The 18,880-nt window shown below is 41.2% G+C and overlaps 1 protein-coding gene across 6 annotated transcripts in view; it reads left to right on the top strand.

Annotated features, from left to right (window-relative positions):
- ITSN1 (intersectin 1) overlaps nt 1-18,880 on the top strand; it is a 214,063-nt gene that overhangs the window by 79,073 nt on the left and 116,110 nt on the right. For all 6 annotated transcript variants that reach the window (XM_064579196.1, XM_064579188.1, XM_064579191.1 and 3 more), the window contains 4 exons: nt 2,455-2,615; nt 8,650-8,829; nt 10,826-10,922; nt 13,736-13,836. In XM_064579196.1, the coding sequence (XP_064435266.1) occupies nt 2,455-2,615; nt 8,650-8,829; nt 10,826-10,922; nt 13,736-13,836 (539 nt within the window). The remainder of the gene's footprint in view (nt 1-2,454; nt 2,616-8,649; nt 8,830-10,825; nt 10,923-13,735; nt 13,837-18,880) is intronic.

The following is an 18,880-nucleotide window of genomic DNA, read 5'->3' as shown; positions in this document are numbered from 1 at the left end:
TAGAATTTCTTACAGTAAAGATATTATACACAAATGGGCCAATGATAAATTTTAAAAAATCAACAATTGACAGATAAACAGTGGATATGTAACATACAATGATCTTTTATAAACTGACAAGAAAAAGACACGTAGTCCATCAGAAAACTTATTAACAAAGGATGTAAATGAGCAGTTCATGTACTAATTCAAGTGACCAAGGTCCATATGCGGAATGACCCTCAGGCTCACTATTGGTGAATGGAATTTGGACTCCACTGGTGGGGTTTGCCGAAGGGGATCATTGACTGCAGGAGAGCTGAGGTCTGCACCTACCTGAGGCACAAATGTGGTTTCTGTAGCCCATCTCCCACTTGATGACTTTTTCTTACCTTTTTTTTTTTTTTTAAAGATTTTATTTGTTTATTTATTTGACAGAGAGAGCACAAGTAGGGGGGATGTCAGGCAGAGGCAGAGGGAGAGGGAGAATGCCTTGGTGCTTGATCCCAGGACCCTGGGATCATGACCTGAGCTGAAGGCAGGTGCTTAACTGACTGAGCCACCTAGGCGCCCCTTTTTTTTTTACTTTTTAAAAGAATAGTGTTGACTCTTACAGCTTATAGAGATTTTTAATATTTGTTGTATGTCATGCTTTTCATTGTGTTTTATGTTTTCTTTCCTTGAGTTAACTCCGGCAATATAGGATAATTTTCTATCAAACTTAATTGTCTTTTTTGGACACTACCTAGATATGGCTCATTTAAAAGATGGCTAGTCATGGTAATTTAATTGGAGTAGCTGGTCTTATCACTTGTTTCAAATAAAGTAGATCGGTTTAAAAATAATCATTTTAACATTTTTAATATCTAGACTAAAAAATGAGATCTGGATGAACATTTTTTTTTAAGATTTTATTTATTTATTTGAGAGAGAGAGACAGAGATAGCGAGAGAGAGCATGAACAGGGAGGAGAGGGAGAAGCAGGCTTCCTGCTGAGCAGGGAGCCCAGTGTGATGCTTGATCTCAGGGCCCTGGTTTCATGACTGGAGCCAAAGGCAGACACTTAACTGACTGAGCCACCCAAGCGCCCCAAGGGATGAACATTTTTCATGCAGAAGAGTTGAAAAATGAAACAAAACAAAACCAGAGAGGGAGACAAACCATAGGAGACTCCTAATCTTAGGAAACAAACTGAGGGCTGCTGGAGGGGAGGGGGGTGGCCCGGTGATGGACACTGGGGAGGGTGTGTGTTGTGGTGAGCACTGGGTTTTGTGTAAGACGGATGAATCACAGACCTGTACCCCTGAAACAATACATGTTAACTAAAAAAATTAAAAAAGGGGGCGCCTGGGTGGCTCAGTTGGTTAAGCGACTGCCTTCAGCTCAGGTCATGATCCCAGCATCCTGGGATCGAGCCCGGCATCAGGCTCCCTGCTCAGCTGGAAGCCTGCTTCTCCCTCTCCTACTCCTCCTGCTTGTGTTCCCTCTCTCTCTGTCTCTATGTCAAATAAATAAAATTAAAAAAAAAAAGAAAGAAAGAAATTAAAAAAGAGGTTCATTGTGAATATGCACAGTTGTAGTTTGCATGAAGTCATTTCCACTTGTAAAAACCTTTTCTTTTGCTTATTAAGTTTCTTTGAGATGCTATGCTTAAAGCTCATTGCACCTGAAACTAACATAACATTGTCAAATCTACTTCAGTTAAAAAAAAAAAAGAAAGAAAGGAAAGAAAGAAAAAATAAAAATTAAAACCTGGGGAGGAAAATACTCATTGCAAGTTACACTTGATCATTTATGCCTGAGTACCATTTTTACATGTGTAGGCTCATTTAATTAATGTTCACATCTTTAAAGGTAGGAGAACTATATCGTAGCATAGTCTCCATGGTGAGGTTCGTGGAACCCCACAGAGGAGTTGGTGCTGTCTGGTCAAGTATCCATAGAAATAAACTCTCTTTTCCTACCCTTTCCCCCTAATAACTTTTTAGGGGAAACATGGGGCTTGAACTCCTGACCCTGAGCCAGCCAAGTGCCCCTTCCCCTAACATCTTTATTGTGACATAATTCACACAATAAAATTCACCCTTTTTAAATGTATAATTCACTGGTTTTTAGTGTGTTCACAGAGTCATGCAGTCATGGCCACTATCCAACTTTAGAACATTTTTCGCCACCTCAAAAAGAATCCCATTTGATATCCAAAGTGCATATCCTGGCATTCAGATTAAAAATTACTTCATGTATCCTATAAGTAAAGAATAACACAATAGAAAGTATTTTACTTTTATACAAAACCTTGTCAGTATTCCCAGGTTACTCCCTATAGCTTGGTAAACAAGTTTTGGTTTGGTTTGGTCTGTTTGGTTTTCTTCTCTTCTGTTTGCCCCAGGGCTGACAAGTGTGGATGGGAAGGGTGGTTTAGGAAAGGTTCTTTTATGGTCAGAGTCATTCCTCGCCCTCGATGTTGGTTTGCAGGGCACTAGCTGATATGAACAATGATGGACGAATGGATCAAGTGGAGTTTTCCATAGCTATGAAACTCATCAAACTCAAGCTGCAAGGATATCAGCTCCCTTCTGCACTTCCCCCTGTCATGAAACAGCAGCCCGTTGCTATTTCTAGTGCACCAGCCTTTGGTAAGTCTGAAAAGGACTTGGTTCCTATATTTCTTTGTAGATCTTAAAAATAATTTTTCCCCTTTTCCCCTCTGCAGTTTGTAGCCTTGTGATACTCTAGGAGGCAGTTCTGTCCAAAAAATGATGGTCCTGGTCCTCTGCAGGCGGGTAATGCTGGAGGAGAAGACCATGTTCACATTCGAACCCTAGCATGTGTTAAAGAGCAAAAGTTCACCTGAGTAAATTTGAACTTGTAATTGACTTTACTAAGTGGTTCCTGAATTGGGCAGCATCCCTTGGAGCAAGTAGAGAGGAGCTCACAGTTGTTGTCTGAAATGGAAGGTTTTTACAGGAAGGAGGGTGGGGCAAGGAAGTTGTTAGCAAAAGAAAAGAAAGGATTGTACCTGGCAAGATCACTTTCCCTGGAGTGGAAGGCCAGGAGGTTTTATCAGGTCAATTACCTCGTCTTCCTTTGGGGGATGGAGAGGGCCCTTGGGACAGATGACCTCCCTGGTGCTGATCTGAAAATTCCTGACCGACTGCTTAAGGCAATGTTGCTGGGGGAGGTTGACCCTGCCGTTAGCTTGGGTATTAAGCTCCAGGTTTCGTGACTTGGCCCGAGTGACCCCATTTGGGTCCTGTGGTTTTCTTTTTAACAGATGCTAGTAATCAGAATGAAAGCAAAGGTCCAGACTGTCAGGGTAAAAGGAATACACTTGCAGTCTGCTACTGCATCTTGGGTCTTTTCATTGCTTTTACTGCGTCCTTGACCCTTCACAATGCCCTATGCTTCCCTTCGGCTTTCTGTTTGCATAGCCTCTGTTTTCCCCTGCGGCTACACAGCTCCTTTGGATAATGGTATCTAGCAACATATTTTTAAATTCATAGTATTGAGACAACTGGCTACATTAAATGCTTTCTTGGAACAAAATGAAGCAGGACAAAATAAATGGTATCTCAGTTTAAAACACAATTCGGTAAAAAGATACCTTTTAGCCAGATATTTTTCTTAAAAAGTAATCAGTAATTAATTGACTAAGGTCACCAAGAGTTCTGATTTCTTCTCTGTTCTCACCCTAGACTTTAATGATTTAGGTTGATTTAAAGATTACAGTAATCAGATCTAATATCTGATTCATCAGAAAATTCTTAGACGGTTTTAACAAAACACAGAAATTGTGGCTAGAGTTTCCCTTCCTCCTGATAGATCTGATGACAGGTGATATGAAGTAGGTTTGGGAGGAGGCAGTCAAGAGTAAGGGAGGTTGTCTCTGATACAATTAATGATAAGCTGAGATAAATAAATGCTGTAGTTTTACTTAATAGATTTACAATTAAAAACTATGCATTGCCTTTCTTTTGGTGAGGTTTAGCCACAAGACTTGTGGTCATAAAGGGAAGGGTGCAGGTTTGGGTTCAGGCAAGAAGGATCGTGATCCAAGAGAAAGAAAGAAACTCAGGAGATCACGCATGAGCAAAGGCTAGGAAGAGCAGAGGTGAGGAGTACATACAGACCATTCCACGTGACCAGGGCCCTTGTCGGCCTTGTCCATCGTGTGTTCACAGCCCTCAGTCCTTAGTTAGCCAGCTTATTTAAGTGCAGGTGGCTCTGAATCCCTGAAGGTCCCTGTAGCCAACCTTTGGTCAGGACCCATGGGTTAAAACAGCTAAAGGGTATTGGGTTTTCTTTGGGCTTCCCTTCCGGTGCTGTAAGAAGATACCTCAGGGGGGACAGAGAGTCAAATAACCAGAGGCATCCCGTTTCCTCTTTTCCCCTCAAACCCGGGGGGTCAGAGATTCTTCCCCTAACATTTAATATGTCTTCTCTTATTCCATTCTGCGGCAGCACTTTCCGCTCTAGAGTCACTGCTGATTTATTTTCATGAGGTTGCAGCCTCGCTTGCCCCAGTGGGTTTTACTGCTGCTTAAGTGAGCTGCCCCTGCCTCCAAGGGAACCTGGGATTTCTGAGCTGCCATTCTGCCAGTCAGTCCTGAGCTCCTCTGTGGGGCTTCTCCACTGCCTTTCCTCCCCCTCCTTTTCGTCACATTGACATCCTCAGTAAATTATTTTCAAGAGGCTAATCACCAGACAATATCCGAACATGAGAGAACTTAAAAGTACGTTGTGTCCTAACCAGGTTTGCTTAGCTTTGCTCAAACATCTGACCTTAGCTAGTATTTCTAGTTACCACCTCTCAGCTCAACCCAAGATGATTTTTTTTTTTTTTACACTTCTTATGTGGCTACTTGAGAAGAAAATCATTTGTTACTAGGATCATTATTTTCTAGTTAATAGTAAAAATTCCCTGACCATGCATTTCCTGGCCGTTTGACATCTTACACCTTCACGAATCGTATTTTATTTGGTCACAACAATAACCCTAAAATCCGCAGAAATTATTAGTCCTCTTACATGAATGAAAGAACTGAGATTCCAAGAAGGTGAACAGTTTGCATATTCCTAAAGAAGGAGATAGAGCCTGTCCAGACATACAGTTTATCAAAGGCTCTTGGTTTCCTTACTACCTTCTCTCTTCCCACCTTCATTCTCATCAAACCATATGGGTGGCATGGAACGTCACTGTTCCACGGTTTGTGGTCTGCATGGGAGCTGAGGCACATGTTAACACGTGGAATTAAGGCTAGCTGGGGGTTGAGCAACCATTTTCTTCAACTTTCCTCTGTTGAGAGGAAAGGGGATGTAGTGAGTGATAGTGTGACTTCCCTAAGGACAGCCAGCTGTATTCCAGGAAATTCTGTGAGTGTGCCTGGTATCTTCTTCCTTCAGTGGAGGTAAGAATATTACACACAGAATAATTCCTTTTTTTTTTTTTTAAGATTTTATTTATTTATTTGACAGAGAGAGAGAACACAAGTAGGCAGAGAGGCAGGCAGAGGGAGAGGGAGAAGCAGGCTCCCCACTGAGCAGGGATTTTTTTGGAGGAAAAGTAAATCAGGTTTTGATCTTGTTAAGTGTGAGGGGTTTAGTGGATTTCCAAGGAGGCAGATGAATCCATGGGTCTGGATCTCAGAGGAGGGATCCATCAGCTCTGGGAGAATTTGAATATAGATAGCATTGAAAGCCCTGGGGCTGGATGAAATATCTTAGAATGTGTAGCTAGAGCAGGCAGAAGACCTGGGACCAAGCCTTGCCATGCTGTGACATTTAAAGGTGTAGTAAAAGGGAAGAAGCAAGAGGAGGTTGGTGTCCTAATAGCCAAGAAAACATTTTTCAAGGAGGGACCATTCTATTGTTTGAGCTGCTTCTGAGAGACTGAGGAAGACTAGGACAGAAAAGTGATTGGATTTGACAAAGATGACCTTGAAAAGCAGTTTCATTGGAGTGGTAGAGACAAAAGTCTGATTGGAGGCTTAGAAGAGGGGAGAGTTTTACTGTGAAGGAGAGAGAAACCTGGAGGAGCATGTCAGCTGAAGGCTGTGTTTAGGATGGGAAGTGCCCCTGCATTTTTAGAGAAGAGAGGGAAAACCCAATGGTTGAGGAGAGGTGGGAAAATTTCAGGAATTAAGATTTAGCATACTCAAGAGAGATGTATCCAAAACACAGCCTCCATTAGATGCATTTCTTTAGAAATATTTAGAAAATACTCATTCAGGAAAGTTAGTCAGTTGGTAAGAGGATGATGATCTTCGTAGCAGCTATTTAAAAGCTGGCCCAACAAGGCTTCCACTTGTGACAAATCCCCACACTGAGGAGAAATGACTGGGAGTGGAATCCAAATTGAGCAGGGCAGCGACACAGACAAGAAAGAAGGAGAAGGTCCAGACCAACGTGGGGGTGGAGAATAGAGGCTGGAAATCCCAGGAAGCAAGACTCACATAAAAATGAGCTACAGGAAGTATCAGGCAAGGTCAAATCCCACACAAAGTTATTATTAGAAAAAGGAGAAGAAAGAGCTGAATAACACCCCTGTGAAGAATGATGGTGCCCCGGTAACCTGCGATTTCAAAACAAGCTAAAAAAATACTAAGAAGATGACACAAGTCATGGAAGACCAACACAGTCAGAATTTTAAAGCCTCGGAAACAAGGTGCCAGAACTCAGGAAAGAAGGAGAAAGAAAAAAAAAGTCATTTCAGAAATGGAGACCAAACTAGAAGCAGCACAAGAGATGCTATTGAAAGAGAAACAGAAGGTGTAAGGAGGAAGATTTCAAGAATGAAAACAAAATTAACAAGAGATAATAAGGATTTGAGAAAAGTGACCAATATTGAAGGCAAAGGAAATTGAATATAGTTGGAGTCCCTAAAGAAGGGAACCAAAGCAAGGGAAGAGAACAAACGGTAAAGACTAGTTGAAGACAACTTCCTGGAAATAAAGGATTTGAAACTGTGTTTGAAAGAGGATTATCATGTGCTTGAGAATATCAGCCTGGAGAAACCAGCACTAAGATAAATGTTAGTAAAACAAAAAATTATTTGGGTATGTAGAAAAAGGAAGCACATGACTTACAAGGGAAAGAAAATTAGAATATCTTCAGACTTCCCTACAGCAGTGCTTTATCTCAGAAGAAAATGGAGTGACATATTTAGGATTATCAAGGAAAGACTAAGCCAAGAATTTTGTGTCCAGAAGAACCACGCCACCCAATTTTCCAACTCTCTGGACACTAACTTATTATCTTATAATTAAACTCAACTCTGATGGTAACTGCTGGAGTTAATGTCAGATTCCACGGGTGCAAGGGCCCAGTCCCACGACATTGCCCTCACTTCACACATGAGTCACAAGCGCTGGGTCCCCAGGGTACCCATACTTCTGTCCAACCTGACTACAAAGTCAGAGGCTCCCACACACCCTGCTTCCCCTTTCTGTAATTTGCTAGAACAGCTCACAAAACTCAAGGAAAGTTTGTTGTAAAGGATATAATGAAGGATACATACAGATGTGTAGGCGCATGAAGAGGCATATAAGAGCGAGGCCCCGAAGGGTCCTGAGTGGAAGAGCTTCTGTCCCCATGGAGTTGAGGTATGCCACCCTCCCAGCATGTGCTTGTGTTTTCCAGCGTGGCAGTTCTCCAATCCCTATAGTGTAGGAGTTTTTATGGAAGCTTCATTACATAGGTGTGATTGATTACATCCTTCCTTGGCCATTGATTAGCTCAGTCTCCAGCCCCTCTACCCTCCCCTGAGGTCTGTGTGGAGGTGGGGGGGCTGGGATAGGATTGAAAGTTGCACCCCACTAACCATGCTGTGGTCTTGCCCATGACCAGCTTCTGTCCTGCATCTGTTTAGGGGCCCCCAGCCACCAAGTCACCCTATCCGAATACAAAAAGACACTCTTACTACTCCAAAGATTCCAGGGGTCTTAGAAGCTCCTGTGTCAGGAACCAGGGGCAAAGACCAAATGTTATAACAAAAGATGTTCCTGTGAGTCAGGAAATCACAAGGGTTTTAGGAGCTCTGCCAGGAACCAGGAACCAGGAACCAGGAACCGGGGACCAAGACCAGATATGTATTTCTTACTATGTCACAGTATCACAAGCTCAGACAAAGAAACAAAAAAGGAAGGAAACATTTATTTCGTTCTATCATTTCTTCACTCTGGTTAGAATACTTCTATAAAGAGAAACTTCCCTGTCAAATGTTTGGTTACTCTGAGGTTCAGTATGTAAAGGAAAGGCAGGGTGGATGCTTCATTTCTTTTCCTCGTTTATTTATACTAGTTTTCAGAATACATTTATTACCTATGATGGCCAATTAGGATTTTTTTTTTGTTTTTAAATATCATTATGAATTCATAAATTTAATTCTCATTCCATTACAGTTACTATTCTTATTGATCCTCAACTTTGGCCCATAGGTCCCTCTTCAAGTTGGGTCTTGTGCCCTTATGATGTGATCCTTGACATAATTTTTGGTATTCACCAAAATGATTAATCTGAATTTATATATGTATTTTTTTCTGAATTTATATTTTAAATGGGACTGTATTACAACTGGGAAGTGATTTGTTTCTTCAAACACTCTTGGCTTAATTATCGTTGAATGTGGACCAGTGATTGCGCATGAGTTTTGTCGGAATTCTTCCTTCCTAGGTATAGGAGGTATGGCCGGCATGCCGCCACTCGCAGCCGTCGCTTCAGTGCCAATGGGACCCGTTCCAGTTGTGGGGATGTCTCCACCTCTAGTATCTTCTGTTCCTACAGCAGCAGTGCCTCCCCTGGCTAACGGGGCTCCCCCTGTCATACAGCCTCTCCCTGCATTTGCTCATCCTGGTACGTGACCTGATGCTCCCGCAGACTGAATTTTTACAACGTGTATCTTAACTCTTCCTTCTAGCTAAATCTTCTGTCTTCACTTTCTGATTATATGTGAGTGGCATTTGGTTCCAGAGGAAAGTATCTTCCTTTTTCAAATTTAGTATCTCATTTTTTTTCCGACATAGTAAGTGGGCTCTGCTAGGCCAGGGAGAAGTAAAGGAGAATGAAATGATGGAGCTCTGGTACCATTATGGGCGAAGGTCAACTCAACAGCTAAAACCAAGAGCCTAACTTCCTTTCCAGGGCTTGACAAGAGCAAGTCAAGTTTGGGTAGTAATCGAACATTTACTATTTCCATAAGTAAGCGACTACGTTTCTTCAGCTCCTATGAATTGCTGATAAATAAGCCATTCCCTTTAGGAGTAGGATTATGTGGGGGGAGAAAAAGGAAAACTGCATATTCCTTTTTTTTTTTTTTTTTTTTGAGGAGGTATAGTGAATGAGGTGGAAGGGAGAAGGACATTTATTAAATGGCTAGATACATTAAGGGTGGAGTATTACCTGCTCTTCATTGAAGGAAAGGATTAAAAAGTTCCTGGTGTAGTTAATTTCATTTTGAGACTTAAAAGTCTTTTCCCGTTAGTGAAAAGAAAGCATAAACTGTAGATGTGGTCTACAAATCTTAGTAAATTCTTATCCAATGTGGGAAGTATTTTTTTTTTACAGATTTTATTTATTTAGGGGCACCTGGGTGGCTCAGTGGGTTAAGCGTCTGCCTTCGGCTCAGGTCACGATCCCAGGGTCCTGGGATCAAGCTCCGCATCGGGCTCCCAGCGGAAAGCCTGCTTCTCTCTCTCCCTCTGCTGCTCCCCCTGCTTGTGTGCTCGCTTGCTCTCCCTCTCTGTCAAATAAATAAATAAAGTCTTTAAAGAAAAAAAGATTTTATTTATTTGAGAGAGAGCAGAGGGAGGAGCAGAGGGAGAGGCACAAGCAGACTCTGCTGAGTGTGGAGCCTGATTCGGGGCTCGATCCCACGACCCCGAGATCATGACCTGAGCCCAAACCAAGAGTCGGATGCTTAACTGACTGAGCCACCCAGAAGCCCCTGGGGGAAGTGTTTTTTTTTTTTTTTTTAAGTACTTTGGATGTGTCTGCGTAATTTAGTAGTGAGGATGGCCTGGGTTTTAGCCATGGGTAATGATTATATTTGAATCATTATTTCTCTGCCCAGCTTCTTGGGTTTCTTACATCTGTCAAGATCTGTCTGCCAAAGAATCTAAATGTTCCACCTTTTTTCCTTTCCTTTTTTTTTTTTTTTAAAGATTTTCTTGTCCCATGTATTTCACCTTTCATTTGTGACCATGTCCACAGTTAATGACAGCTGAGAAAGTTGTTGCAGTTGCTTTTCCAGTAGTATCTGTGAATCCATGCACTCCGTCTTCTTGCTTTCGTGGCTGATGGCAAGTGTTGCAAGATAGTAGGCAGGGATGAAGGGGATGAGGCTAAGGCTCAGAGTTTTTCCCTGGCTCACCACTAACCACCAGCCCAAATGAGAATCAGACACAAGAGCTGCTGATCCTCCCTAGCATCCCCTGTTGTGTGGCCAGGACTGCAAGGCTGGGACTTCCTGGCTCTTCTGTCTGGAACTCATACTTTAAGCACAGTTAAGGAACTGCCATATCCTATGTGTTTAAGCTGTTGTTTCTTTAGCTATCTGTATAGATCCCATAAAATGTGATACGAAACGTTTAACAAAGAGTTAAATCCATGGACTGTGAACATTTCTACTTAGGAAGGTGATTTTCAGCAGGAATGAATGAGTAAATCTGAAAAATTTTTTGGCAAGGGGCAGGGAGCAAGGAGGGAATAACTCTTTTTTGAGTCCTGGGTGATAAGGGAAGACTAATTTCTGCCTCAGGTTTGGTGACTGTGTATTCTCATTTTCGTTAGTAAGGAAATGTTTCTTTTCTTTGTAGGATTAAAATTATTCAACATTTATTTATTTTTACAGCAGCCACATTGCCAAAGAGCTCTTCCTTTAGTAGATCTGGTCCCGGGTCACAATTAAACACTAAATTACAGAAGGCACAGTCATTCGATGTGGCTAGGTAAGTGTGCTTGTTTTTAATTGGGCAGTTGAGTTAAAGCCATTATCTGATTAACTCCTAAAACTGAAAATGAGTTAGCTACTTCTTTATTATCTTCTGTTTTGTAGGATGCCGATAATTAGTTCTGGATAATGTTACCAGGTTTTATCACTTATATATTGCAGAGATGATAAAGAACATGACATTTCCTCAAAAAGCTTTGGGTGTTGTTTTTTTAGCAAGGAAAACAAATAGGTACCAGTTTTACTAATGTTTAAAAATATTGAAATCGAGCTCCAGGTAGGAAGGGAAAATTAACTATTTTGTATTAATCATCTAAGAATTTATGTATAAAATTTTTTAGGTGAAGATTAGAGCCACAGTCCACCTTCTTTTTATTCTATCTCAGATAATCTCATGGAATCTGTGTGGATTGTTACTGAAACCTTATTTAAAACCACCTTTTATGAAATGAATTATTCAGATTAGCGGACAGTCGTTACTGATCAAATATGTGGCCCAATTTTGGCAAAGCTGATACGACCTTACTGCTTATATTTTGACCAATCTTAGTTTCATATTATATTTCTTATTTTTATTTCCTTTTACCTTTAATTTCCCCCTTGCATACTGCTGAACTAAGAGGAAACGTTAAGTCTCTTTGTAAGCCATCTCCAAACTTCTGCAGTTAAAAGGGGATGTAAGTGAAGATGTTTCCATCTTTTCTTGTTTTAGTCCTCATTAGAAACCTTTCCTAAGTGAATCAAGTCATTTTCCCACTTTCAAGAGAAGAGCGTGTTGAATATAATTGAACAGTTTATAACCCTTTATAAAATGATTTAAAGGAAATTCATAAACTGAAAAGTACCATGCCGAATGCTGATTTATGCACATTAGCTCTTGGAATGCTCACCATCCTCCCTATAAGATGACTAGATTCTTCTCTCTATGTTGTAGATAAGGAGGAAGCTCAGAGACATTAGTAATTTGCCCAAAATAGCCTAACTCAGAAGTGACAGAGACAGGAGTTGAACTGAGTTCTTTCTGATTTTAAGGCATGAGTTCCTAACTGTGGAAGTTTGCTCTGGAAACTTGAGTTAATGGTGGTATACAGATATTTGCGTTCCACTCAATTAAGGTTTTACTCCTATGACTCAGGAATATTGTTGAGCATCTATTTGCCAAACACCTCATTAATCCCACTCAGCCCCCAGTCACCTGCAGTAGATACTCTCAGAATTGTGAATGAAGAAGAAAACCCCCGAGAGGTTAGAATCCTCACTGACGGTTTGCATTTTACCACAAGGCAGAGCTGAGATGTAAACTAACACTGAATTCCTTCGTTAGTCTTTCTCCTTTACCATGCTGACGTTTTGAGTTTTCTGTGCCTCTCCACAAGAGATTTTTAAGCCTGCCTTAAAATTGATTTGTGACATAAGAATGAACAAATAATCAGTATTAGCAAACATTAATGCTATTAAGACAGCTGGTTTGGGGTTTTTTTTGGTAGTCATCTTTTCAATAATTTAAATTTCCAGCAAATTTTTAGAATGTGGCATGTAGTTTTTGGTTACCTGTTAATTAAGTTTTTCGTGCATTTAAATTTTCAGGAAAGTCTCAGCAGAAAACTATGACTTGATAAGTATAATCTGGGGCAGCTTCTGTGTGCAACACCCCATATTCCAGGGGTGCAAGAGAAAGATAATTAGCTTTTACAAGTAGGCAAGAGTGGGAATCAGCAAAATATTAGTTAGTTTAAAATGAGAAGGTTGTTGCAGAATTACTCACAGCAGAATCGATCTTGGTAAGTATTTTTTACTAAGAAATTTATAATAATTGGAAAGGTGAATATAATTAGATACTTTTCACGTATTTGGGATCTGTTTCCTATACTTTATGAAGTGTGTATTTTTAAGTATAATATAAATGATGACTAAGAGGTTTAATTTATGATTAAAATTTTGCTTTTATGTATGAGAAGTAGATATTTTTGTTGAAATCAAAGGAAATTGCAAATGGGACATGAGTTATAATCTGTCCTGGAAGTGGAATGCCATTTTTACTGAGAGCTTAGCCGTTGTGTTTAAATTGCCCTATTTAGACACCAGGCTCCGACAAGCCGTAGGTACCAGTGTGATAGTTGTGAGGAACTACCCTGAGACCTGATCACTAAGGAGGCGTAGACCCCTCTGACTGCTGGTAGTGGTTTCCTTGGGTCAGAGTTGATGCACTTGGGCAGGGAAAGGTCAGCACTGGATTGCCGGCAAGAAGGCAAAGCTCCTTCCATTACCGCTCCGCTGATTCACCATGACCCTGGACAGGTTCTGTTCTGTCAGCATTTGTGGGAATTGAAACTTCCCAGAATGAAGTGATTTCCCTTCATTAAGAAGTTAATGTGTTTTGCTAAATAGAAAGTTATAAATATTAAAGAATGAATACCTTTAAAGGCAGTTATCTGTTTGCTATCAGCATTGCTTTTTAAGCTGAAAGAAAACTTTTAGAAGTTTGGAAAAGCCTGGGCATTAGTGTATCACTTCAGTGACAAGGAGATTTTTCCGTGTTTTGTAGAACCTTTAAATTTTGAATTGTATCTGTAACTTGGAACAGTCACTTGGTCTGGTGTGTTTTCCCTTGATTCTGGAAAAATAACGAGCGTGTCTGTTTTGAGAGAAATGTTCCTAACCTTAAAATTCAGAAATACTCATTACAGAAAATCCAGAAGTAGTGATTAGAAAGTGAATGAAATGTTAAAGCTGTTTTCTAGGGAAGTTCTTAGTTTACTGTTGTTAAAGAATTTAAATATGTTCCTCATTGTTCATCCTCTTTCCCCACAGTGTCCCTCCCGTGGCAGAGTGGGCTGTCCCTCAGTCATCCAGACTGAAATACAGACAGTTATTCAATAGTCATGACAAAACTATGAGTGGACACTTAACAGGTATTTTACAAATGAGAATTAATTTAGTGAAATACGATTTTGATTCCAAATGCAGATTGCTTCCAGGTGTTGGACCGTAGATGGTCTCCAAATGCCTTTCTCTATTTGCTTTTTTTCGAAACATGGTTTTCATTGTCGTTCTTTTTTTTTTTTTTTTAAAGATTTTATTTATTTATTCAAGAGAGAGAGAATGAGAGACAGAGAGCACGAGAGGGAGGAGGGTCAGAGGGAGAAGCAGACTCCCTGCTGAGCAGGGAGCCCAATGTGGGACTCGATCCTGGACTCCAGGATCATGACCTGAGCCGAAGGCAGTCGCTTAACCAACTGAGCCACCCAGGCGCCCTTCATTGTCGTTCTTTTTTTTTTTTTTTTAAAGATTTTATTTATTTATTCGAGAGAGAGAGAGAATGAGAGACAGAGAGCATGAGAGGGAGGAGGGTCAGAGGGAGAAGCAGACCTCCTGCCGAGCCGGGAGCCCGATGCGGGACTCGATCCAGGGACTCGATCCAGGGACTCCAGGATCATGACCTGAGCTGAAGGCAGTCGCTTAACCAACTGAGCCACCCAGGCGCCCTTCATTGTCGTTCTTCTCTTGAGTTCTCATCTCCTGATAACGCCACGCTTACGCATTCTTCTCCAGTGCCTCAGGCTTTGACCCTGGTGCTTCTTGGTAAATGGAACATAGACCTAGGATCCTGCTGCACAGCGGACAGCACTAGTATACCCATCAGAGCACTGGCCCAGAAACACTGCTAGAAACCCAAACTGGTTCTGAAGTCCAGCTTTGTACTTGACTTTGAAAGTGTCTCTCAAAGAGCCTGTGTTTAAGGCAGTTTGCAGGGTGAAGGTAATTGGTTGGGGAGCTTGGAGCCTGCCTCTGCCCCTAACTAGCTGGAGGTCACTTCACCTAGTTAGATTATTTCTTGTACAAGAGGTCAGAGTTAAGTTATGTGACCTCCATGGATTTAAAGAAAAAAGAAAAGATTCTGTTATCTGTATCAGTAGAAAGGATTTTAGGGTACTATCCAGAAGCGTTTCTCAAAATTGATGAGAGAATTCTAAAGAAAAGTATAATTTTAATAAGGAGAATAGATACCTCTGATCTGAACGTTGAGAAGGGAAAGAATGTGACTGCCCTTTAACAGTACAGAAGGGGGGCGCCTGGGTGGCTCAAATGGTTAAGCGTCTGCCTTCAGCTCAGGTCATGGTCCCAGGGTCCTGGGATCAAGTCCCGCATTGGGCTCCCTGCTCAGCGGGAGGCCTGCTTCTCCCTCTGCCTCTCTCTCTCTGTCTCTCATGAATAAATAAATAAATATCTTTAAAAAAAAAAATTTAACAGTACAGAAGGAAGGAGAAAGAGTGAATTTTCCTGACATGGAGAAAGGTATTTTAAATTTCTGACTCTTACTATCTTTTTTTGTGCTGTTATCACCTAACAATTGCAATTTTTACATACAAAAGAAAAGTTCGCCTGTTAAAAAATATCAGCATTGGGTGAGATTTGGAAGGGTCTGATCTAATCTTGAGCCTTATCCCTAAAAAAGGATCTCAGCAGTCTTCTCAAATAAGTACGTATTTATATCCGAGGGGGCAAATTGTAATTATACACAAATTTTCTAAATGCCACGCTCACTCTGCTAAAACATCGCTGTCATTTTTATACATACTATGGGAAACCAGTCCAGCTTACACAGGCACTGAAGGAATATTCAGTAGTATAGTTTTAAGTATAATTCGACATGGTCTGTTTCACACCAGCGCTCCATACAGACCCAGAACTATGTTGTCAGTGAATCTGAGAACAGTTCTTCCAAGCATTGTTGGTGTTTGCTGTGAATTAATTAAAATAGTATCCAGATGAGACATTGATGTAGCAGTCCTCTTTCTTGGTGTAGGATCTGTGTTTTATGAATGAAGTGCAGTGTCTTCATCCCAAAGATAATGACGCAAGCACTTAAATATTTAGAACTTTTAATATATGAGGTAGACAGTAAAATTTGAAATATACCTGAAAGGGGCGCCTGGGTGGCTTAGTCGTTAAGCGTCTGCCTTCGGCTCAGGTCATGATCCCAGGGTCCTGGGATCGAGCCCCGCATCGGGCTCCCTGCTCCGCGGCAAGCCTGCTTCTCCCTCTCCCACTCCCCCTGCTTGTGTTCCTGCTCTCGCTATCTCTCTCTGTCAAATAAACAAATAAAATCTTTAAAAAAAAAAAGAAATATACCTGAAAGAGCAGACTTTGCTCATGTTTCTCTGCATGCTTAATCTCTGAGCTTGTGATCCGAGCTTGTCCACTGGGGGAAGTAAAGCTAATCTAGCAGTGGCACATTTTACCCCAGTGATGACCTGGGTTAATGTAGCTGATACACCTGTTTAGGTGGGTACCCCCTCGTTCCTTCACAACTTGATGTGTATGCTGTTATGCGCTCTTAGAAGAGACAGTCTTAAAAAGTAGAGAGAGCCCATTCTTGAATCAAAATAATGTAAGTAGCTGTAGAATTCTGGCAGTCTTACCAATGCTAACCTCTCCTCAAAGAGGGATTTTATTAATCTTGCCTTGTGAAATGATGAATATGCTCTTTGGTTATTTATATTAATCACAAAAGCTGAAGTGATAGGCACTGTTTGAGATAAAGTATTAACTTCATTTAATTATTTCTGTCTTTCCCGTGCCTGCTTCCCTGCACAAACATGCGTGCCCATAGTAGGGCTTATGAACTTGGGATTTCTGTTTATCCCCATAATGTTTCCATAGGAGCCAGTACCCCAAAACTGATATCTTTTTTATGGATGTGGGCTTCCACAGGATAGTTCTCCGTACTCAAGAGTTCAATTTTATGCTGTTCTATTATGCTAGGAGGCCGTCTTAGGTGTTGGTGATTATTTTGATGTTTCACAACTCCTTGTCTTAGGACGTACAGAGTCAAGTATTAGAATTGCAAAAAGCGGGGCGCCTGGGTGGCTCAGTTGGTTGGGCGACTGCCTTCGGCTCAGGTCATGATCCTGGAGTCCCTGGATCGAGTCCCGCATCGGGCTTCCTGCTCGGCAGGGAGTCTGCTTCTCCCTCTGACCCTCCTCCCTCTCATGCTCTCTCTCTATCATTCTCTCTCTCTCTCAATAATAAATAAATAAAAATCTTAAAAAAAAAAAAGAATTGCAAAAAGCTGTGGTCTTCCAGTGTGGTAGGTAACAAAATTTTTCTATAAAGAACAAAACCATAAACATACTGGGCTTACATTTTGTCTGTCACAGCTACTCAACTGTGCCATTCTAGCTCAAAAGCAGCCATGTGTCATGCTCCAGTGAATGGGTGAATGGGCATGGAAGTGTTTCAAGAAAACTTTATTTACAGACACAGAGGGGGGACCAGATATGGCCTGTGGGCTGTGTCTTACCAATCGCTGTTCCAGATCATTTCCCTCACTTAGAGAGGAAGGAACTTACTCTTAGAGAGTGAAAGTACTTTTGTTAATGTCATAGGGAGTAGGAAGAGTCAGGACTGGAATCCAAATCTCCTGCTCCCCATCTAGGTCCAGAACCAGTTCTTTTTGTGTGTTTATTATTACACTTTTTATTGGTAGTAGGTGAAATACTATCTTCCTTTTATGTAGTTCTGAAGTGGAGAGAATTGTTACAAGTATCAATTAAAGCATTCACTAAAGTTTGGCTAATTCTATTTTTATGTTCCAACATGCTAAGTACAATATTAGAGACTACACAAAATGATCAGTGTACTTTCCTCATTCCAGTATACCACAGAACTTCTAGAGCTTTTCACATTAATTTAAAAAAGATTGCTTCTCAGAGACTCCCAGTACACAGACAGACACCAACACACACACACCCTCGTCCAACAGGAATGTGTACATATGTTTGCCAAAACCTAGAAGGTTCGCTGTTCATAATAGCCTCAAACTGAAAACTATCTGAATGCCCATCAACAGAATGGATTGTTACATATTCGCAAAATGATATACCACACAACAGTTAGGGTTAATGTCCTACAATTGCATACACTTTGTGGAACAGAATAAGCCAGACTTACCAAGGGCGCACTGTGCTGTTAGAAGTTGGGCAACACTTGGTCGGGGGGATGATTAGAAGGGAGCTGGAGCTGGGGCGCCTAGGTGGCTCAGTTGGTTTAGCTTCTGACTCTCAGGTCATGATCTCAGGGTGGTAGGACGGAGTCCTTCATTGGGCTCTGCTCTGGGCGTGGAGCCTGCTTAAGATTCTCTCTCTCCCACTCCCTCTCTACCCCCCACCTCCCCTTCTCTTAAAAAAAGGGGGGAACTGGATGGGTTTCTGGGGTGCTGTTTCATAATCTAGGTATGATTTACTTGACCATTTTCAGTTTGGAAAATTCAGCTGTATACCTGTACACATGTGAAAATACGTATGTATATGTTCATGTGTGCTTTTCTGCCCACATTTTATATGTAAATCAAAGTTCGAATATTGTCTATAATATTAACTACCATTAATTTAGCATTTTTTATGTGCTAGAGCTATATTAAGCTCCATGTTATAGTTCCTTATTTGATGGAGCACAGACTGGTAAATCTGGAAAGCACATCTGAAATGAGAAAACTGGGTCCAACTAATGAGGAAACTGCCTGCCTGAGTCTCGTGGCAAGTTCTCGGGCACTTCCTGTGCTGACACTTCGGGGGCGATTCTCAGAGGTCCCTAACTGCTACTGCTTGCTCTGCAAAAACACATCCACTTTTGTGGTTTGGTTTTTTTTTTTTTGATGAGGTGCCATTTGAAAAATGAAATAGCTAAAAGCAAAAATTTATACATGGCAGTCTTCCCAACCAAATTGCTACAACTCTCCATTCCTTGGTCCATCGGTCGTCCTGGGACCACACCTTGAGAGTCAGTGATGGATAGAAGACATAGATGTCTCTCTCCCAGCACTGGTTTATTTCAACGCTCAGAATTTCCCACTGTAGACTTTATCTGATATCTAAGCCCAGTTTCCTGCCAGAGGTGAAGATATTTACAAGTACTTTAAGAAACGAGAGGTGATTTGGAGAGCAGAGTTGGAAT

Source organism: Mirounga angustirostris, unplaced genomic scaffold, assembly GCF_029215605.1.
Source record: "Mirounga angustirostris isolate CCGP_5_RB_7025 unplaced genomic scaffold, mMirAng1.0.hap1 SCAF_1, whole genome shotgun sequence".
NCBI lineage: Eukaryota > Metazoa > Chordata > Mammalia > Carnivora > Phocidae > Mirounga > Mirounga angustirostris.
This window is presented reverse-complemented; position numbering and strand designations above follow the sequence as displayed.